General features: G+C 39.7%; 1 protein-coding gene across 6 annotated transcripts in view; it reads right to left on the bottom strand.

Annotated features, from left to right (window-relative positions):
• The window catches only part of EEA1 (early endosome antigen 1), a 78,491-nt gene that overhangs the window by 45,384 nt on the left and 9,360 nt on the right, over positions 1-23,747 (bottom strand). For 3 of the 6 annotated variants that reach the window (XM_030002751.2, XM_030002746.2, XM_030002747.2), the window contains exons 3-10: positions 21,119-21,241; positions 10,065-10,192; positions 6,377-6,431; positions 6,188-6,253; positions 5,310-5,349; positions 4,308-4,415; positions 4,100-4,221; positions 2,331-2,486 (exon numbers count right to left, since the gene is read on the bottom strand). In XM_030002751.2, coding sequence (XP_029858611.1) covers positions 2,331-2,486; positions 4,100-4,221; positions 4,308-4,415; positions 5,310-5,349; positions 6,188-6,253; positions 6,377-6,431; positions 10,065-10,192; positions 21,119-21,241 — 798 coding nt within the window. Of the gene's footprint in view, positions 1-2,330; positions 2,487-4,099; positions 4,222-4,307; positions 4,416-5,309; positions 5,350-6,114; positions 6,254-6,376; positions 6,432-10,064; positions 10,193-21,118; positions 21,242-23,747 lie in introns of those variants that run through there. The other 3 variants (XM_030002748.2, XM_030002750.2, XM_030002752.1) reach the window with 2 other exon arrangements.

Raw genomic sequence — 23,747 nt, 5'->3', positions numbered from 1 at the left:
CTTAAACATACCTAATTTGGGGGAACAGGACCAATTCATGCTTCTGTGAGGATGTTTTAAGATGAAAGATTTTTGTTACACCCATGTCACTATGTCATTTTATCTTCACATGAAAACTAAATATCCAAAACCACAAAAGACTACAGAGACAGTATTTTGAAGTGAAATTTAAATTCTGCAGCATAGTTGTGGGATCTCACAGTTAAAACCAAATTACAATCATGCAGCAACTTACATGGCCACATAACCACATTATATTCATAACTCCAACTGTGATATTCCTTTTTTCATGTCTGATGAAGCTCTTGGCATACATAATTTTAACTTGAAAACAATGGTAGATTCATGTTTAGTACAATACTGTACCCTTGTACAATTCCTGGAGCTCAACATATCTGTTGTGAGGGGCGCAGGAGGGAAAGCCCTAAGGAGTTTAGAATAATGCCAGGCAGCACTTCTCTAAAGCTCTGCAGTGCAAATGAAGAAACAGAAAGTTAAAACTGCGGTTCTGAATTCTAGGGCACATGAAACCCCATAATAAAAAGATGTCAGAAATCCTTCACAACAGGACAGAGGATACTAGAAGTCCTACAGAAACCCTAGGCATTTCCTCACGTAAGCTGGTGAATTCTGCAAGGACCCCACTTCACTAGGGACCACAGCTCTGCATTGACAAATTTGGCTGGCATTGCTGCATTGGCAGGGCAAAATGGAAAAGGGGGAGAGCAAAATTAAAAGGTCTCAAACACAGCTGACAGTCTTCGGTGAAGACTGTTACACTGTGAAGTCATCCATTAGTAAAACTATACCAACCAACACATCAGTGAGGTGCAACAACACGCAGCAAGAGAATTCTTCTGCAGGTATGGATTTACCAACTCCTCAGTAGAATAAATTATATGTTGGACAAAAGTCTTTTTGGTGATACTGTATTTTTATCAGGATTTCTTGCCATTATCTTTGTCAGACATTTCCCTCACTGTCACGGTAAACAACATCAAACAGGTTTTAGCCAGGAGTGATCTGAGACAGTTTGAGGAGTAAAGTTTCCTCTTAAAGATCCAAGTCAGAGCTGTTGCATCCCTTTTTCTCCATCTTGTACGGAAGCGGAAGTGTTACTGGTAGAAAAGCAGAGGAACCAAAACCAAGAAAACTGAATATTTGCTATGGGAGAGGCAGTTAGCTTTGCTTCCTTAAATACAGAGTTATCATCAATTCTATAAGCAAGAACAGCAAAAATGGACAAACGTTTTCAAATCTCCCATCAGCAATTTAAAGCTTCTTCCACTGACTCAGCCAAAGCAGGGCAAGCCTTCACAAAGTACTTCTGAAGAAACCAGCATATTCTGCAAATCAAGTAGACAGTGAGGTCCCTTTTAAATGAGATGAATTTTAGAAGTTCAAATCCAGGAAAATATGGAGAAAAAATGTAAAATAAAATAACAAAAACCTCAACTAACATGAGAACAATAGATTTTCTTTCATACTTTAGACTGCAGCAACAAAGAGAGGAAAACTAAGGTGGTGTTGCCTGGAAACAGATTACAGGTGACATCCTGACATCTTGACCTTCGGACATGGTGAGGCCTGGCAGTCACTCACTTTCTGCTCTAGTCAGCAACAGGCAACACTTGGAGGCCATTATGCAGTGGATTGCGGGGCAGGGGGGTATGTGTGCAGAACAGATTTGTACCTTACACACAAAATATTCCTACAATAAATAACAGGTGTAAAAAGGCCTCCCATTTGACAGTAAGAACTAGAAAAAACAAAAATGAAAACCAGTTTACAATATCCTTTGAGATTTTTAAATTTTTTGTAAGTTCAAGAATTATATACGTCCTATGAGAATACTGAAATTATTATCAACCTTGTATTAATAATTTTTTATGTATTTTAACACACTAGCATCCATTTTCAGGCACCTCAACTCAAACATTAACCAAAACCATTATTTTCAGTAACAACTGTTTTTAGCTGCACGTAGCTCAATAAGAGAAGTAAGTCTTTGAATCACACAGGTATTGCTCTATTTCTCTCTCCCAGTAGAAAGAGCACAGCTCTGTCAGAAGGTTTTTTCCTCTGCTATTGGGCTCTTGTAATAACTTTTTATGCCAAGAAAAGGCTTTGCAACAAAAAGCATGAGGGCTTTTGGAGGGTAGATATTGACAGAATCATGCAATTTACTGGAATGAAGAAACATGTCTATCAGATAAATTACAAGATTCAGTTAAGAAAGAGGCTTTTTCATCATGATGAATTAGTATTTTCCATTTTCATATGAAAATCATGGCAAAGCTAGCACACACATCTTTAGGTATGATTATTACCTCCGAGTTAGCCTGCTCTGCCTGCAAGTGCTTGCACTCATCTTTCAGCTTTTCAGATTCTCTCTCACGTTCCAGCGTCATTTTGTCCATCAGTGTCTGAACTTGGACCAGCTCCTTTTTCAAGACAGCCACATCTTCCACACCAGGCCTTTGTAGCTGGAAAGTAGAAGAGTAGCAGTGAGCAACACACTGTTGGCAGACATGCTTCCAGTGCCAATGTCATCTCTAAAAATCTTACAAATCGTTTATTTATAGACAAGGTGACATATACAGTATTATAGCTGTGCACAAAAAAAAAAAAAAAAAAAGAAAGAAAAAGAAAAGTAATTATCATTCCCAAAGGAAACAGGATTTAATGGCTGGTTGTCAGTTCTTGCCTGCTAAACTTTGAACTTGTTGATTGATTTCAACCAAATCTCACAAACGGGAAAAGGTCCCAAAGATTAAATTTCTGTAATTTTTATGTGTGTAGATGGCTAGGTACAGGAGGGAAAGCTTCCCTGGGACAAAACACTGAAGTGACAGGGAATCCATGCAAGAAATTTATCTGAAGTCACAATACTCTGAGAAGTAGGCTGTATTGACTCCTCTACTCTACAGAACGGATTACCATATATGCTTTGCTGCTGTAATACTCACAAGCCCATCTCAGGGCTGAGACACATAACAATCCAGTGCTACATAGACTTTTATAATGATACTGCCTCTGTCTTCAAGAACTATTTTGGAAAACCACAAGAACAGACAAAAAAAGGGCAGCTGAAGGAAATGTCTTGAAGGTACTGTCATACATGCCTCATAGCAGACCCATAGGTAAATCTGTTGGTAATTACATCTAAAGCACCATAACATCCCTCAAAATGTAAAGCTATAAAGGGAAAAGAGAGGGAAGGCAATAGTGGGCACCAAACAAAGCAGAGAAAAGGAGTGCTGGCATCTAGAAGAGAAAAGGTACAGGAAAAGGTAAGAATGCAGAAGGAGAAAGGAAGACAAACAACTAAACAGAGAGGAATAGAAAGGTCCAATGGCTGGGCATGGCCAGAGGGACTCATGAGCCCTTCAGGGCAGCCGACTACAAGGAAGAAGAGGGATAAACGAGTCCTACTTTCCTCCAGGCTAAGCAGTGGCTGAGTGGGAGAAACTAGGAAGTCCCCTTCACTACTCCTTAGAAGCAGCACGACTGCTGAGTCACTGGGCTTGCTCCCTGGAGCCATGGCTGTATATAAAAGTCACCAGGAGCCAAAAATCCTGGAATACACGCACATTGGTATTATCAGCCAAGCGCAAGAGGGACAACATTAACATAGACACGGTGGTGACAGCTGCCAGCCTTTCAGCCACCATGTCACAAAATACCTCTCTGAGCGCTTCTTATGAATGCAGCTGTCCAGGGACAGTCAGAGCATGACATCTCATGGAAAAAGGGTGACCTAAAGACAGCTGTGGAAGTCAGCAATGGCCTGCTCCAAGTACAGGTCTGCACAGCACATCTATGTGTGTAATACTCTGCAAAATTGCTGAAGGTTAGAGCATCAAACAAGCAGACTATAATATAACATAGGGTAAATTTTAATATACAAGTCAGAAACAACATACATTTCCTCACTGGAAAAACACTGAAAATGTAGGTCAGTGAAACAGATCAGAAACAATGGTGTTCTGAACTTTTTCAGCCCACAAACAGATGTCTCCAAACTGCATTTGCAAGCATTTAAGTGTATCCCTCCCTTGACTTGAAAATAACAAAAACACTAGTGTGACGTGAATACCAGCTCTGTCTTTAAGTCTTCCACTGTACTTCTCTCCTTCTGCAGTTCTTGTGTCAGGTTTGTCACTTTCTGTTCTGCACTTTCCCGAAGGCTGATTTCTTCATCATACTTTGATTTAAGATCTAATAAGAAGGAAGTTGAATAAATGATCACTTGCACAAGTTGTACAAGTAGAGAACAGAATCAGACTTCATGTTAATATACTTACCCACAATTTCAGTGGCCAGTTGTGCTGCTTTTTGCTCAAATAAGTCTTTCATTTGCTTAATGTTAAAATTTTCTACTTGGATCTCTTCTAGTTGCCGTTCTAATGATTCTATTTCCATAAAAAGAATAGTATTATTTTCTGGAAGAGCTAGGACAACACAGTTACTCACACCCGTACTGAACCAGAGCAGGGAAATAAATAATCCAAATTCACCTAACACTCAATTAGCTTAGCAAAGTGAACAACTTTATTGAAGTTAAATATCTACAAGCATGATGCTGGAACCTGTCACTAGTCGAGTACTCTGCAGGATTAGGTACATATTGGTTTTCACTGGTCACAAATAGCTCTTGAGATCACTGCAACATGCTGCTGAATTCTGAGCCCCGAACTGCAATTAAAAGCTCTTTAATCATCATCAGTCGATACTTTATGCGTACATAAGGAAAATTTTATTCCATGAGTGCCTCATGGAGAAAAACAAAGAGCAAAAATTATTGGTCTGCAAAACAAAACAAAACAAAACAAAACAAAACAAACCAAAAAAACCCCCAAAATTCATGGTTTTCTTTGCTAGCAATCAGTACAGAAAAACACTAAATAAAACCAGCCCTGACAAATGCTAGAGTTTAAGTATCAACTATCACTGTCTTTCTCAGCAAAAGACTTGTATTGAACGCTTGAATATATGAAATAATTAAAACCATGTTCAAAACTACTCATGAGAACTGCTTTCAGAGTCAGGAGAACTCCTGTCTCACTTCTAGACATTACAGACACCGAGCCTCTGGAACATTTCTCCAGACTACAGCTATCAAGAGCTATCTATCTTAAGCACTTACAATGAACTTTTTGTCCAGTAATTGCACCATTCCAGCTTTCCAGCTCTTAAATTTACCAAAAGTGCTTTTTCCTAAACCTAAAAGCTACAGTGAAAAAAAAAAAAAAACAACCAGAAATTCCAGAACAGTGCAGAAATTAATATAATAAAATGTTAGCCACCTGCAGATGTAGCCGTTGTCAATCCATCAGACTTAGAATCCTTAAGAAAACAGAATAAACACATCATTAGACAGTAGGAATAAAAACTACTACTTCCAAAGCTCACCCCATTTTTGGAAAAGACAGGGAAATAAAGACTTCTGTGCTTAAATACTGCACAGCGGTATAAAAATACCAGACTTCAAACAGTTACATCTGGAAAACTGGAAAAGGCCAAGATGATTTTCCATTTCATGTATCACTACACTATCAGGCTTCCAGACTTGCAAGACTCCAGTAACAATCCCCTCCCTTCCCTTTCCTCAATATTGAAATCTGCCCTAAAGACAGAGGTTACAGACATCATTAAATACATTCTGAGAAGGCATTCTGTCAGAAAGCAATTTCTGAGGTTTGTGACAATCTAGTATTTAAGTAGCTCACAGTAATAAAAGAAGCGAGAGCTTCCTTACGGCACAGCACACCACAATTTGCCTTGCCTTGTTTGTTCAGTTCATCTGGACATCTGTGAAATCACACTACTGTTCTCCAAAAGTTCTTACAAGAAAGACCCCATCACCCTTTCTCATAACAGATGAAACACCACATTCAATTTATTTTCTTTAATAAACTGAGTTCTGAATAAGCCCAACAGAAGCAAAAGTCTGAACTGAACTTGTACGGAGTAGTATAGAAGAATCATTATCTGTTCTGACTTTGTTCTTCAGATTTATGTATGCAGTTGCATTGTGGAGAGACAGCTAGCTTTGTTTTCAAGAACACGTCAATATTCAAATTATGGAACTAACTAAATCAGGCCACGTGCCTTACAAAAAAGGTATTAATCTTCAATGTCAATGCTGATGATAAACCTGCTTCAAGTATTTTAAAGCAATTACTTGCTGCCGCTGCCCCTGCAATTTCTCTAGTTCTTTCTTCAGCTCTTCTGAATACCACCTCTCCTCCTGGGGGAGGAAAAAAAAAAAAGGAGATGGGGGAGAAAGAACTGTAAATTTGGTTGCTTGAGACAGTGGAGCACTTAGCAATTTGAAACAAAGAACCAAGTGCAAGTAAAATACATTTCCAACCTTCAGCGAAGCTTGCAAGTCTTGGACTTCTTGTCGGAGCAGTGATACTTCATCTCTGAATATATAAATCCACGTAGTGGAGAAAATGAATATGCAGTGGTTACATTTTGTCAATTACATACAGTTTATAACATGTACTAAATAACTGGAGTGATAGCCACGTACTACATAAATATAACTTACATAATTATAAATAGTTATTTTAAATTTTTTTTAAACTTGGAACAAACTGGATTAATAGATACTTAGTTCACTTTGCACATCACTTGAAAAATGCTAAACATATTAATTGGATAAGTAAAGAAATAGGTATGCAAAAAGGCTCATGAAAACAGAATGTAAATCTAAATCGGTGCATCAGGTCAACCACATGAGTTCAGAACAGCAAAGCTGTGCATTGGGACATTTAACTGTTTTGCATGCCTTTTTATGAAAAGGACAGGTTTATTCTCCTTGACTTCCCATATCATGTAAAAGAACACTGCTAAGAGACAGCATGCTATCCTACTCCTTTTGAAACACGCAGTTACATAATTTTTCATCCACACAGCAATTCAGTATGTCCCACGGACACACTCACTTAATAGGCTGAATGTTTAAAGCCTTGGGATTTTAAATTCTCAAATTTCGTGCTCAAGCCTCCAGCCATGCAAGAGCCCAAGATCCACAACTACTACTGTTACTAATTGATTTAGACAGCATCCTTCTAAATCGCAGGTCTCCTTACAGAATTGTACAACTATACATATAAGGATAATGTTGCATTACTGAGATACAGCCACTCCGAATCTAGAATACACAGGTCATTAAAATAATGCAAACATACCCTTTCTTGTTGTTTGTACAGCAGCAACACTGAGCAGTACACAGAATATATGTGTGTCGGTGCCAATGCCAATAAATTCACTCAGTTTTATACTATACAATTTTATTGCTGCTGTGCTGCATTATCCCCTCCCCCACAGATATTCTTTTAAATTATCTCATGCTTAGGAGATAAAAAAAAACCAAAGCAAGCTATTCCTTAGCTAAACTGGGAAGGAATAGACTCAGTCTACACTAGCATATTAACATCAGGTCAGGGTCATCAAGCAGCAAGTGAAACACATGCACTTGAACCAGTGAAGCAAGAACTCCAGGGTGGACCATTTTTAACGGCAAAACAAACATGGGACATTGAGAGGTTAATTTTTTTCAGAGGAAGATTTTCTGCTATTTACACATTATTCTGCCTGTGTGAGACATTCACTGGAGGTTTGCAAATACAACTTTACTGAGGCAGGTGTAGCTGTAATCCAAAACCCATACACTGGTTGTGGGTGGAGAGGAGGGAGCAGCTTTCTCACCAGTATGAGTAACTAAGTCAACTAATATTCACACCTAAGATTATAAACAGAATCTCAGGCAGGTGAAACAGTTAATTATATTGAAGTTGGGCTGAACATATACCAGATCTGCAATACTAAAGCATTTAAGATGCTCTGGTCTTCGTACCACATAAAAGGTTTTGAGCTGTATAAAAATAGTTTGTAGTAGAAGGGAAGGAGGAGGGGAGGAGGAGGGGAGGAGAGAGAGTTTGTAAAGTAAGGACCCTTCTACAGTAGTTGCCTTGATATTCCCAACACAGTTTTGCTTGACAGTTTTAAGCTGAAAACTAAATTCAGCTTAGCTGACTAGTGGAAAATGAATGGGGAAAAAAAGTGTAAGGGATCACTCTAGACACTGTAAGTTTGTTTTTCTCACTGCCATCCAAATCCTCACCAAATCTCCCTTTCTGCTACGGCTGTTACAATCCCTTCCTTCTCTCAGCACAGCTGAGCCTCACCATCTGGCAAATCCTTACTACCTTCTCCTTATGCTCCACTCCGCTCCCCACCTGTAATGCCAGTGCCTCCACCCTAGCACCGAGTACCAATAGCCTGAGTTACCCGATTTACTCTTGGCACTTAATCATGGTAGTTTACTGGGGGGTGGGAGGAAGAGGACACAATGTAATTCATAGCACCTAGCTTTCTCTATTGACTAAATGAGGAATTTCACCTCCCAGTTTTGGTCCCATGAATTACATGGAAGCTTCACTCCTAGATGGCTAACAGAGTGGCTCCCTGCTGCAGGCTGCAATATTTCCTTAATACAGGATTCCAAGTCTTGGAGAAACATGTTTATGTTGAATGAGAGTTTTCTCAAGCAAGCATGCAACCGAGAAACATTAAAGAATGCCACACTAATAGGAAGAAATAGCTCATGTGTTACACAACAGCTCTCACCAGACTCCCTTCACTCCATTCAAACTCCCTGACCTTGTCCCCTTTTTCAATTATATGAGAGAAAACAAAACCACTTGTCCTTAAACTGTCAAGAGCCAGGAAAAAAAATAAATAATTTTCACCAGCCAACATCTGGTTGACATTGGAAACTTGCAGGCATAAAAATAAATATTTCATAAACTATATAAACAATATAGTTATGACCAATAATTCCCCCATGTGAATGTTATTACTCTACTAAGAGTATCATTTCAGGTCTAAGTTATATCACTCCAAAAAAGCTTAAATCAGACAGAAAAGAAATACTCATTCTTGAATAAATGTGCACATAGGAAACCCAATACAGCCTCACTAGTACCCTACCATTTTCGCCTATATAAAGCCCTAATTTTAATTCCTTTTGTTGCAGCAGCTGGGAGAGGAGGCAGCTATCCACAAGGAAGGGCCGATCCATGCATGAAGACAAGACCTCTGCTAATGCTGGCTCTTACTGGCTTGACAGCTCTGCACAATATTGGGGAGATACAGATCTTCATTCGGGTAACAACTGAAATATGTTACCTTCCACACTCTTCTCACTGAAGAACTACCCTCTCTTGAGTTAATTACATAAATATATGTATTTCTTTCAATGGAATTATTTACCATTTGGAGTCACATTTCTACTAGCGACAAAACGTTTGAACCATTTACTTCCCAGCATTGGCGGAAGCCAGCTCCGTTAGCAGGTGACCACCCGCGGTTTCACATTTTCAGTTCCTGCTACATACCGCTGCTCTCAAAAATAAAACAACCTGATATGTTTCCTAGGAATATATTTAACAATACAGTTTTGACCAAACAGTCAAATAAAATAAATTAGAAAAGATTTCTGAAGATCAACATGGAGTTTCTGGAACACAGAAGGACAATTAGTGAGACAGACAGAAACTTCTCAGATTTGCAAATAACTAGGTAATATGGGAACCTATTTAGGCAAATACTGATGTTGTAATTACCCAGTAAGTACTCTAACTACTACCCAGGGACAAAATCAGGTTCCTTCTCTTATATTCAGGGTTGTCCTCCCCCACCTTCAAAAGATGAAATTTCACCTTTATGCTGGAAATTAGAAGGAACCTGTATTTTTTCTGCCACACTCCTCAGAATCATTCCGGACTGAAATACTGCATTGTCAGCTGCATGAGAAACAGGTGACTTAATTAACAATATAAACATGTGTATCTGGTTTTCATTTATCGTCAGATCAATATCAGCCAATGTAAGTTTCAAGCTGCTTTTTAATTGTAGTTGGAAATGGGGCATGAACATTTAAATACTTGACTACATAATTAAGTGTTCAAATTAATACAGCCTTCAGTGTAATTAGAAGCAGCTCAACACTGACACAAAAGCACATGCACAAATGAGTACTGTTGCACCTTTCCGGTGACAGATGACCTTCCCCTCCATGAGTTGAATCAATGCCAGAATTATGAACTGCTTCATAGTGCTTGAACAGCTCCTCAGCTGATCCATGAGACTTCATACAGAGAGGACAAATAAAGCCCTATTATAAAAAGAAAAAAAAAGAGAGATTTGAAGTAAAGTTTTAGGTTTTTCCATCTTATTTTTACAAAGAATTCTAAATTTTGTTTGCAAATCAAAAAGGTAGCAAATACAATTCTTAAGATTCATACTAATTATTTCGTGCTCCGATAACAGTTTTGGCAATGAAAAAGTTAGAAAATGCCTGCAAAAGTCGTATTTCATTATTCAGTGGGGTTTTTCCCAACAGCATTACATATTAGCAACAAAACCTTTATTTAGAAAAATAAGGAGTCATTTCAGAAGGACTGCTCTGCAATTTCTGCCCCCCAAGAAAATATTTTTCCATACAACTTTTCATAAAATCAGATTCTTCTTCCAAAGAGGAGGTAGGGTTTGGAGTTTGGTCTTAGAAAAAGGAGATACAAAAAACCACTCTAAAGCACAGCTATTCATATACCTATTACCACCATATTTAGGCTATTAATTATTAAATGCAATTCAGAGAAATACTACCTCAAGAAAATCAGATCTCTACAGCCTAAAGAATCAGAAATAATCCATTTTCATTTCAGCTTATTTACTGCAAGCTTACCAGAGCGAAATTTAGGAGAGCAATGCCCTCATTCTACCCATTAGCACACAGATAAATGAAAACAGTATATATTATGTACCTCTAAACATTTGTGGAGTGTCCAAATTGCCCTTTACCAGAAGTACCATCCATCTCATTCTATCTAGCAACCTATTACACCTGCTTTTAAGTGCTGGACTTTATATTGGTCCTTCACTCATTTGGCTACCATGCCAACTCCAAGCCCAATTCCCATTTACGCTACAGCCCATTTGCACCACGGTGGCAAAAGAGAGACATTTCAGAGTGAGAGGCAACAACTTCATCTCACGTTAAAGGCTCCCTGTAATTCCAAGCTGTGCAGAGAGAACCTTGTGTAAGTGAAATTAAGGTCCCTGTTTCTTAAATTAATTTCAAATGCACTTTTGCATATTTATATGTTACCCTTAAGGTCCTTATGCCAGTATAAATTGTAGTGCACTCCAACGCTAAAGCAAGGCTCTCCAGCATCCGAGAGTACTCCTGTGGGATTATCACACTTCATGTAACATATGCTCCTGTACAATTTCTGAAGGATATATGAAGAGTTTCGACACTCCTTTTCTTAACTTTGTGTTTGGATGTTACGAGACAAGCCACAAAACTTTAAATACTAGCACAAAATGAACATACTGAATGTGTATGTTGATAACCACAATAGCACTCATTTTCTAAGTCAACACTCATAGTATTTTGTTTCACTAGTCACTAAGAATTCAACAACCAAACACTTACATGGATTTATCTCAGGAGAACCATCACATTCAGCTACTCAAACATGGCCGGAGCTCCAGAGCACTGAACAGGGACCTCCTAACTGCTATTACTTGTTTAGTGCTTCAGAAATAACTGAATACAGTTGCTTGTCAAACCCACCACATATCATATTGAAGACTAATTTTTGGCGCAAGTAGATCAAACAAAACAGTATACTCCTTCCTAAGCAGAAAACAGGCATTTACCCTCAACAACCATTTCTTTATTTCCAAAATTGATCAGCACAGTTTCACTCCAGATTAAACCAAGTTAACTCATATGTATGTATACATGCCAAAATAGGTACAGAATATTGGTTAATCTGCTAGGTTCCCGGTAATGTTCATCTGATACAATTAGCGTTTAATTATATGATGGCAGTGACAGTCACTCTGAGCAAAAGAACCAGAGGGAGATTCCTGGCAAACAGCAAGGGCAATGAACTATAGGAGGGGTCAAAAAGCAAGGGATTCTTTTTCCTAGTAGGTGAAAGCATTCAGTCTCATACAATGACAGCGCAACAGCACCCTTTTGGGATGAAACGCTACCAACCAGTTCTCAGTGTTGTGTTTAGTTTCCCAGTGATGGGAAGGTCTGCTGTTCACAGAGAAAAGCAAATGTTCCTCATAGCACCAGTAAGTGCATCTAGAAAGAACGACTGTAGAAAATTGCTCTGGCCTCTCCTTCCTTTTGCCCTTTATTTCTTTTCATTTAAACAGCAAAATCTGTTTTCTTTGCGCTTTTTTTTTTTTTGTGGGTTTTTTTTGTGGTTGGGTTTTATTCCGCAGAAAGAGGAGCCCTGGAGAAGAGGAAAGAATAGATTACATGCGCAATTAGCCCAAGGGGACAGCAATCATTCGTCTCAATTATTAGGCAAAGCCAGCCTAAGATTTCCCAGGCAGGCAGATCTGAAGGCAACGGCTGCAAGGACAAGGGAACATGCTGCAGCTGAGAGCCCGCGGGGTGGACAGGAGCTCCGGGGAGGCAGCCGTGCTGTCACCGACACAGTGGGGAAGCACGGACAAAACCTCTCTTCATGGTAGAAACCCCCTTCCTCTCACACAAGGAGGGATAAAAACGCATCACCCACCAGCCCCAGCCTCTCCACCAGCACTGCCGTGACCACGGCTGGCCTCGCGTTTGGGAGATCTGGCGCTGTTGGGAGGCAGTGCTGGGTTACAGCTCTCACGCACGCCCTTACTCCAACGCAGCGTTTCCTTGAGGTCTGAGGCACAAGCTCTAACAGAGTAAGACGTCACCGTTCTGCAACGGGGCATCCTCACCATGGAAAACGTCATCCTTCCTCCGCAGAGCTGGGGTGGGCAGGAATACGGGCTCCTGCAGCTGCAGGCACCACCGCTCGCACATCGGAGCCTCAAACTGCACAAACCCAGGACCCAGCTGCGTCTCGCAGGCTGGTAATATTCAAATGTCGACTCTGACGACAGCAGCGTTAATTCAGCTCTCTTTAGAGTAAGAAAATCAGAATCATCAGGATCTTCCTGGGCACCAGACAGTAAAACACAGAAGTGTAAAGGTTCCCCACGCTGCAACTATTAGCCCCAGGTGACAGTCTTGTTCGGGGACTGGAACTGGTGGGTCTCTTGCTTTAGCTCTTTTTAAAAAATTTCAAATACGGTCATAAAAACATCTCTCTCTCAGCATCACCTTGAGATGAATTTGAAAATATATGCAAAAGTGTATTTTACTAACCTAAAGACAAATGTGTGAGAAGAAGGAAGAGGGGAAGAAACCTGATGGTCTGAGATGCTTGAATCTTGTAGGCATTTTTGTTAGTTTACAGGAATTTATATCAAGTGCAAGATATTCCTATATCGGGACCACGCCTGCCCTGGATAAAGAGGAGATTGTGCAGTTACAACCATGAGATGTGACAGCGGTCACCGCAGTGAGGTGTCCTTTCCAGTAAGTCTGCACTTGGCTCCCTTAACTACCAGACTCCTTTACAGAAGCAGCAAGTATGAGAGCAACGTTCTTATATTTGAAGAAGGAAGCTACCACATAAAACATGCACAGTTACACTTTTCAAAAGGCTGTATTTGCCAAGAGACACTTGGTAGATTTCATTTTAAAATGCATTTAGGAGTTACTCTGCATAAAGCACAGCCACAGAGAAGTGAAAGGCAATTCATATTCTTCATTTAATAAAAGCAAAGACATCACTTACAGCCCCTGCAGCACTGCATCGTAACTCATAACTCCCTAATTGATGTTTCTAATTGGGCTTTATCTTTCGCTCTACATAGGGAGAAAAGAGCCCAAAAGAAGTTAAAGGATGATTAGTTGGGTTTTGTTTTTATAAATACAGAATCTTTCCATCAGGAAATGACAACTTCTGGAATCCAAAGCATTTTGCAGACACCTGTCAGTTAACAGAAAATAAAAATAAAACCACAACCACCACATGCACAAGTTTTTATCAGGAAAGAGTTCTTAAGATCACCACAAAATTGCTGAAGCAAGACAGAGCAAGAACGGTAAAAAAGAAAAGGAATCCAAACCGAAACCCCACATACATGCACAAACAAGCCCCTAGGAGTCAGCACACAATTTACAGCTCAAAATAGCCCCTGGCCCAGCGGTCAAGGCACTCCAGTGAGAACGAGAGAGGTGATAAACTTCAAAACCCAATTTTCTGATCCCAAGGGAAATGTTCTTTTTCAGGTGGACGCCTGTGAGCCATGCCTAGCACCCAGCACCTCCACAGCACCATGCTGTTCACGGTGGGACAGGCCTTCCTCAGAGCAAAGACCCCAAAACACACCAGTTTCACTCGGAGCAGAACAGAAATTGCTACATAGAAGTTTTGTAGGAAAGTGTCTCACCTCAGCTTGAGTTATAATGCCAAATTTACCAAAGATCTCAGACTCCGTGGAAGCACCAGAGGCTTCTTTACTTGCCTTTCTCAAGACAGACTTTCAAATAAGTCTGTAGAAGAATGTTTGTAGGTATTTTTCCCCTTCTAATAGTTAAGATTTACTTTCAGGCCTGATAAAGTTAAGCTTCTCAGTGCTCTCTCTCCTAAAAGGCATACGAGGTAAATGATTCCTTTCGGGTAACATTAATATTCGTACGAATCATTAATACAGTATTCTTTGGGAAGCATGCCAGGATGCCAAAAGCAACACTGGAAGGAAACTCTCGCCACAAGAAATACCGTATTTATTTTTATTGTACCAATATAATTTACAGGGCTATTAACTGTTGGAAGAACTTTGGCCTCCCACATCGAAACACACTGCCCAGCGGAGCAGAGGCACAGACCCACAGGCACATGGCACACAGCCAGGCTGACTGCAGGCTACCGAAGAGCCCCCCTAGTCCTCAGACTATTTTAAAACTGATTCAGAAATAGTATACGTAACAAAAAAATTAAGGTACAGGACTGAATGGATTCTGTTTGTCTGGGTTCTCCTTGTATTACTCTGTAGGACTGGGGGGAGTAGGGTAGTGGTATAAAAATCTATTTCTGAAAATTTCAGCCTTCTCAGAATATTGTCTTACTTGTTATGGTTTTTTCCTCACCATTCTGCACAAACCTGATGTAACGGAGTTGTGTAGTATGACAAGACATTTTGAAATGCAGTATTTTCCTTACTCACTAGCAAAGAAAATTGAAGATTTTCAAAGATATATCCTCAACAGGCTGAAGGCTTCCACTTGAGGTTTAAAAAATAATCAAACATTTACATGTAGGTGCCTACTCCCCAATCACTACCAATGGAGAGCTATTCAACACAGTTAATGGAGGAAGAAACTAGTCAGCTGACCTAATAAATGTGTATACCATATGTACGGTCAGCATAACAGCTCCCTGGGCTCCATCATCAATAACTGGAGCTTGAGACACCTACATATACATGCATTAAATCTGTCTTCATCTGCCAACTGCTCTTTTTTCCCCAGAGCTTTAATGAAATGGTCTTTGTAGAGCTAATATGAAATCTTGTCTTAAGCAATTAATGAGTGAAAGCACAGCTTGCTTTATTCAAAGCTCCTTTTCCACAAAAAAAACCCAAAACACCTGCAGTTATCTGGCAGAAAGAAGATGACTTCTTGAAGAACAGTCCCACGGGCAAAACAGTTTTTACAGGACGGAATTCAGATTTGCTCATCTAGTTGAAGTCCAAGAAAAAAGGCACCCTATTTAAGTTTGAAAGTCACAGGCATATCTACCCAGCTTCCTCTGCATTTTCTCGAAATATCTGATGACTGTCTAGTCTATTCTCCAATCCCATTTTAATACTGCATAGAAGTGAACAAGTGGTCCCATTCAGGCTGCTATGATTGCTGCTGATCTACAGCTGTATGTGTTCAAGAGCCATATAGCACGGATAGCGCGCACAGAGCTCCTGCAACATCTTGAATTTTTATTCCAGCAATTATGTCGTGAGTCAAGCTTAAAGAACCAAGGAACTTTGCTGTTTTCCACTGAGAAGTCAGTTTTATTCCACAAACACTCTTCTCGGAAAATATTTAAGTACTGTGGTGAACAAACACCCCACACACCACCACCCCCCCCCCCCCCAAAAAAAACTCCACAGAATTTCAGTATAATTGATACTTGTACCATATGGAAAAGATCAGTGACTCTTCTACCATATAGATGCTATAGGACAGCTAAGCCAAATCCAGTATGCACTTTAACATGCTTGGCATCCACATGCCCAGCTTTAAGTTTAAATAAATTCGAGTTTCTGGCTTCGTCTCTGACCTTCCAGAAATACTGGGCGAGCACTCAAGCCTACAGCCTGTTTCAGTGAGCCGCATAAAGAAAAAGCAATAGCTGTGATTCAAGCTCAGAGCTGTAACACCTTCCAGCCATGACCTATGTTTGCCCATGTCTCAGAATCCAGACTTACATTAACAGCTCTTTCACAACTGTATTGGTACGATAAGCTGTATGCTGTGAATAAAGTCCAGCCTGTTTAAAAACTGAAAGTTCAAGAGCTGTATGGCATGTTCACATGCTCAGAGGCATAAACACTTTCCTGGAGCTGATTTTATTTTCTGTGCGTCGTGAATATTTGGAAAAATTCTAAATTCACCATTCACATTTTCCCAGTGCACGTGAACCTCCACAACCTTCCCTGATAGAAGATACGCATCTTCAACAGCATTTAAACAGTAACTCTAAACTAAAACTCAGATATTCTCCAGTTACAGTGATTTAAAGGCTGAAACATTTTACAGGACAGAAGATTAGGAACTGTATATACTTAGGGCCAGAGGACAGAAACGTACTGATGTTTCAGAGCTGAAAGATGTATCAAGTAGTTTCTAGGTTTTATTTCCCAAATATATATCGACACAATTAACTGGATCCTCAGGAAGTTCTCAGAGGCAGATTAAACTGTCTGCCTAGACAGCAAGGGCAAGACCACATTTTGTAATTTATTTCAGAAGTCTTACATACTGATTAAAAAAAAAAAAAAAAAAAAAAAAAAGAGAGAGAGATTTTAAGTTAAAGAATAAATAAATTAGGCCACTCCCTTTATATATTGTTAAAAGGAAAATACAGTTGACATTTTTTCCATGCCTTCCACCAGAAAAAGCCCTTTCCCCTGTGTTTACATAAACAGTAAGATGACAGTGGCTTCCTCAGATAACATCTCTATTTAATCATTAGAAAAGTAGGTTAAAAGGTCATGTTTTATATAATTAAGACCTGCAGTCCATTTCAATTTTACTACTAAGTATTTAACTTTCTGGACAAAAAGAAAAAAGGTGTCTCGCTACAGTTTATTTTATACCAGACTGCAGATTCCATGTATTCCCAGAAAAGAAGCTGGATTCTTCCTGAGAAGAATAGAACCAACGTAATTTCTAGTTCAGTTCTCTTCTGTTGTTATTAGTATTGATGAGTAAGACTACAATTCTGTCACAACCTACAAGACTACAATTTTGTCACGAATTAGAAATTCTAATCCAGTGGATTCTCTGTTTCTTAAAGAAAAGTCGCATCACATAGCTAAGTCAAATCAATCCAGTATCTCTAATTCCTCATTCTCTTAGTATTGTTCAGATGTTGCAGCAAACTAATGTACTAATGTAGCTCAACCAACGATTTTTGTTCCTGTGCAAAGCAAGCAAGGTGAAAACAGCTGCCACAACCTAATTTGAGAAGGAACTAAAAGAGCAGCCAAAGAGAATAAAATATCAGCATTAAAGCATTGACACAATGTTCTGTGCAAAACCAGCCCGCAACATTCCAAGAGCATCCATAATAACAGAAGATGCAATCAATTGCATCTACAATAAGAGACAAGTAGGAAAAAAAACACCATAAGGAATGAGGTCTTTTCAAAGAAAGACAAAAAAACCCCACATTTTTGCACAACTAGTATGCCAATTTACACTCTAGGCAATCCTGCTATGAAAAGCCGATTCAGAAAACATCAGGGTCATATCTTGCTCCTATTAGCCAAGAAATACATATTTACTAAACATCTGGAAAGTTATGAGGACTACCCAAAAGACCTGTTTAAAAATTGCCTTAGATTTAGCCTAGTTGTAGATAAGACTAGATATTAACAGCCACTATATTCTAAACATTGCAGGGGTATCATACAGTGGGTTTTTTGGATGCCTCATGAGAAACTGGAAAGGGAAGTCTGAAACTAAGCCTCTCTAACTGACTCACTGTTTAGATGTCCTGAGCATCCAACAGACACAGTCAGGAAATGCTGGACATGGTTTAGAAATGTATCATTCCTTTAGGAAAAAGAAAACAAAACAGAAGAAGCCACACAGCTTTTGTTATTGACACCACTGTATACATGAAAGTTGGGGAACAATGTCCCTGTTTGGGAACATGGCAACGCGTGTGACTTCCACACGGCATTTGTTTGGCTGAGTTGGCTATATACGGACAGGGAGACTTGCCAACATCTTGGTGGTTGTTCCTGCAGCTGAATAAGCCTTTGTCTTTTAAAGTAAGGCTTCATCAGTGTTTAGGGGGCAGGGGAAAGTATTTCACTGTCATTTTCACCAGTTATCATATGGTGCAACCCCTAGTTAGAAAAACGAGGGCTGCACAGGGAGCTGTTTAAGAGGAAGACCGTAAATAAGGCTGTAGGTGAGTGGCGAGGATCCCTTCCCACAACAGGACATCAGACACCTTCGGAAACTGCAGGTGTGGACACCTGTCTGAAGAACAAGACCAACTCTCACTGCATGGAGGATGGAGAGGAGGGAAGGGCAAGGAGAACAGAGGGGCAAATGATCTGATTTACTAAAATTTTCATCAGCCAGGAGGTTCTATCGGTGGAAAGGTAAGTAAAGAAGGCTATAGGCAAAATTTAAAGCAAACTACTAATGCTTTTGTCAACCAAGTGACAATTTTTCAGGTCTCTCAAAGTGTGACTAAACACTGGCCTTGCAACACATCCTATCTCCACGTTGAAGGAGAATGCACTGGCAAAAAAACTGAACTTGGGAGCTTCTTCAGCATTGTTTCCAACAAAACGTATTTGAACTTTTCAGAGTAGTATCCACACACAACAGAAAGCCAAACACCAGTTTAAGCAAGCCAAGCTTAGCAATGCTTCACGTGCCTGCTACATAAAATGACATTGATAACGTTATATTATTCTTACAATGCTGTCCCAGGAACAGCAAAGATGGAATGAAGGGTGACACCCTGGTTGTGTTGCTGTTTCAGGATCACAGTGCGCTTGCTGCAAATGCAGACTATCAGTTTCCATCAACAATCCACCAGCTTCTCAGTAGTCAAGTATTTTAAACTTTACATACTAGTAATGATGAAAGCAATTAACAGATTTCCCCACTTTTTCAATGCTTCTATGCATGCTGATATAACAAAAGATCAAACTGAAAAAAAAAAACCCCATATATATTTGCATTCTTTGTTTCTCACCTCTTCCAGATATTTACTTAACCACTGTACCAAGAAGAACAGCTTTAGCAACAGGAAACAGCAACAGCTAGAAATGACTGAATTTGCATTTCATGTGTTACACTCAATACACAAGTTCTAATCAAGTTAAAAAGTTGTAATCAGCTATTGACAAGTAAAAAGTATTGACAAGTAAGTGGTGGTGAAAAAACAAAAACTCAAAGTGGGCAAGAACCAGCAGTCAGCTCCATGAAACTACGTTAAACACAACCCAGCTTAAATAAAAGAGTAACTTCTTCAGTTAACCAAACCACCTCTGATGGCTCACATCCCACAACCAACTGATACCATTGCATCAGGAATGCCACAGTCTGTCACCGGTAAGTCACAGCTTATTCAAGTAAGGCACTTGCACTGTGACCAGATAATAAAGAAAATAAAAAGCTGACTTGACCACGAACAGAGCCCTACAGATGGTCCCTGCTTCAACAGGAGGCAGTGAGGAGTCAATCGAAAGCCAGTCCCCAGTTGTCCTGGCTCTGAGGAGGTCCCCCAGCACTCCAGCAGAGCAGCACAGGCTAGTTTTACCACAGATCCTGCTCACTTTAACAGACGACACTTCACCCTTGAAAAGAGATCTCAAGTAACTCTAGGACAATCAGCGTATTGATGGCTTTCATCATCTTTGGGAATAACATCCCACAATTTGAAGTTTTCCCTTCAAAAATAAATACATAGCGAGTGTAGGGAAGGAAAAAAGCACTACTTAGCAAATGCATACAGCAACAAACACAATAAAATCACATCACTCGCACAGCCTAGAATAAACACTTTGATTTCAAAACTAAACAAAAGTAACATCTGCAGAAAGAATGCAAAACTTCACCTCCATACAAACCCATTTTGTGCATGGCAAGCTGCCTGCTCCCAGAAGTCAAATCTACTCTCTGAAGGTTCACAGCAGGAAAAATTCAGATAGCCTAGTGCAGCTGGAGGCTGTTACCTTACAGAATCTAAATTCTTCCAATTAAGGAGTGTAAAACTGCACCCTTTGTTTTAATTGTGCAGTTTTACGCTCCACAATTGGAAGAATGTAGAAATGCACTATTTATAATGTCTATTAACTGAGACAGGCTTTGCATTTTGTTGGGGGCATAAAAAATTCCAATAAAATTCTAAGTAAAAAATTGTTTTTATAATTATTTTTATAATGTTGCTGCAATACATAAGGCTCTTAAACATGTTCAAGAAGAGAAGCTTCTAAATTTTTTATATTCCTGTCCTCTGTTCCATCTTTTACCCAATGTACCTATCTCCCACTAGAAATCTGCTTTAAAAATAGTTAGCTAATAAGAGCTCGAAACATTTCTTTTCACAAAGGATGTACCAGATCCGATACCACATTTATCACTATACTGAGTCAGCAAAAGCTGCTCAAAAAGAATACATTGGTGACTGCAAGTCTCCCAATACTGCAAATGTTTCATGTGAGAGACAACTGCAAACCAGAAAGCTAGACACAGATTAATTCTTCTGCTGAATGTATACTTTGGAATCTTGCATAAGAGATCAAATTATGTATCAGCAAGGAATCAAATGAAACAATTTAAAAAGCTGACACCCAAGCCACAAGAAAAGATGTATGTTCATTTAAAGCAGCCCATTACCAAAGCTATTGAAACAAAATAAACAAGACCCACAGTAACAGCTGGGAGGTCACGAAGCTCCTGTCTTCCTTCTGTCCCAGCGTGCTCATTCTGGTAATGTTCAGACAGATCAGTGGGAGTTACACACACTTTCATACATAGTGGACAGATGAAGCCCTGTGGAATGTATATTTGATTTTAAGAAACTAATAAAGACAAAAAAGCAGATCTGGAATCAAATGCTGTTCAAATTCTTAGGCTGAAGGTTCTCTACAATCACCAAAAGCAAAGTCTGTTTTCCTTTTGGAAAGATAGTTTTTGCAAACCACATATCAATACCATGGAAAAGGCAAGAAGGAACAGTTATTAAGAACATGAAAATAAACAAATCTAAAACACACTTTAAAGGCTAGCACCATGCTGCGTACTACTATGTTTTCCTGGCACTCTTGGTACCCCCTTCATGTGACAGAGGAATAAGCTGCATAACAAATTGTGAATGGACCATTATAAGGCTTCATGTCAGATCCATCACACAGTTTCCCACAAGGGTGTTCAGATGTTTCACAGAGAGAGACAAGAGTGGTGCGGTGAAATTGCAGAAATACCCCTCTAAATTAATAAGCAAGTTTGCGGCAGCAGGAGAGGCCTAGGCGCCAGCACAGCTGCACGCCTGGCTGGCATGGTCACTTAGGGAAAAATACGTACCTTCCTTGGTAGAATGAAAAAAAAAAAACCAAAACAAAACACCTCGGTAGAATGAAAAAAACCAAACCACCTTGGTAGAATGAAAAAAAAAAAAAACAAACCACCTCAGTATGCTCACCAGAGATTTACCAAAGCCAAAAGTTAAATTGGTTTCTGAAGGACAACAGCTTTACATCTTCAAGACACGCGCTACATGCTTAAACCCCTAGAAAAAGCAGGGTGGAGAGTCAAGTGCTCTGCCCCACGCCGCTGGCCGGAGGATGCCTGCGCCTCGGTGGCAGAGCACTACAGAGGCAGGCAGAACAGACTGAACACAACCCTCCGTGCATGCATGGAAAGGTTAAGGCCCCTTCCAAAAAGGATGTCTGTGGCACACACATCTAGCTAACGCAGCCACATTACACTAATGAAAGCGTAAAGCACACCAGTGGACTCACTGCAAGCATTGAATATTTAGCAACCCTGTACTGCAGACAGAGTTGCACTGGGACCTAAGCTACAAATGTAGGATAGGTTCAAACGCTTCCTCCTTGGGCAGACTGCACAGTGAATAAAAGATGTATCTAGACTGGACTACAGGTCTACGTGTGATCTGAAGTACTGACGCGGCCACAGATGGGATTAAAGGAGACCTTCACCTCTCCTTGAGCAAGGAACAGTTTGAATTCAGACTTCCCCACTCCTTTTGTCTCATACTACTATTCTCAAAAATCAGGACTGATTTCCACCAGGCTTGAGGAGGTAGAAAACATGAGAATCTGCACGGATTTAACAATTATTCTCCATTTGAATCTTGCAGCAATACAAATTAGAAACTCTAGCCAAGAAACTGGAGTGAAAATAAGTCAACTGGATTTCTGACTTTACATAATACTGGAGAACCAGGCAGGAACGTAATGATAAAATGGAGAGCAAACGTTCTGCAAAGTCTGGCTACGGTGCTCCTGGAGAGAAGCTCTCAGAGAGCCAACACCTCAGGCCAGCTGCACAGGAAAAGGAAGACCAACAAGAAAGGCTTGAGTTGCACGCGGTAACGCGTGAATCGCAGGAGAGTAAAAACCCATCACCAGCTTCAGAGCTCAGTTTCAAATAGTTTTTGAAATAGTACGCTAAGGAGAACACCCCACTTGTAATTAATGCAACAGATGGTGGAATTACTGACAACTAAAAGATACTTTTTCATGTTATACAGTATCAACCAGAAGTGACACGCCAGCCTTTGGTCTGGCCCATTTTCGACTCAGTAGCAATGGTGCAATAGTGCAGGCACACCACCACTTTAAAAGCTTGTCCTATGTCAAGACAATACTACTACATTAGTATTGAGGTATCTTGTGACACCCACCAGCTGTACAGTCACTGATATTGCACTCGTGTTAACAGAATTGTGCAATTTTAGCCAAACTTTGGAAAGAAGCAATTATGTCATTGCACATTTTTATGCCTTAATTAACTACAAAAGTAATGAGATTTTAGTCTGCAATTTACGAATATTTATTTGCTTCAGGGACAGTGTAAATACACGTACAAAACAGATCTGGACTCACAAATGCGTGAAATGTATAACATGCAGCAAAATATTAAGGAATGTCTGATCATACTGACTGTAATAAGGCTTCAAGAAATAAGAAATAAGCAGATGCACAGATCGAACACAATTAGGATTTTAAACAGCACAGTGAAAGTTTCTCTTATCTCTTATCATAGCAGACATAGGAGTATTTGAGTCATCATACACTTTATTCAGTGTAAGAAAGGGCACTTTGCTCCCTTTAATGCTGTAATAGGAGTCATTAACCTTGCACTGCATTTGTATGCTAAGCTTGAAACATTTTCAAGCTAGGTAATCAGGCTACATTAGCACAAACTAGCTTCAACAGCCAGTGAAGTCAGTTTGCATTTTTCAGAGTTAATATTTGACAACACTGTAAATCCAAAGACATTGTAATATGGGATTGAAGCAAGAATAACAACT

The sequence above is a fragment of the Aquila chrysaetos genome, chromosome 26, assembly GCF_900496995.4.
Source record: "Aquila chrysaetos chrysaetos chromosome 26, bAquChr1.4, whole genome shotgun sequence".
Taxonomy (NCBI): domain Eukaryota; kingdom Metazoa; phylum Chordata; class Aves; order Accipitriformes; family Accipitridae; genus Aquila; species Aquila chrysaetos.
Note: the sequence above shows the minus strand (reverse complement) of the source record. Positions and strands in the feature narration are given on the sequence as shown.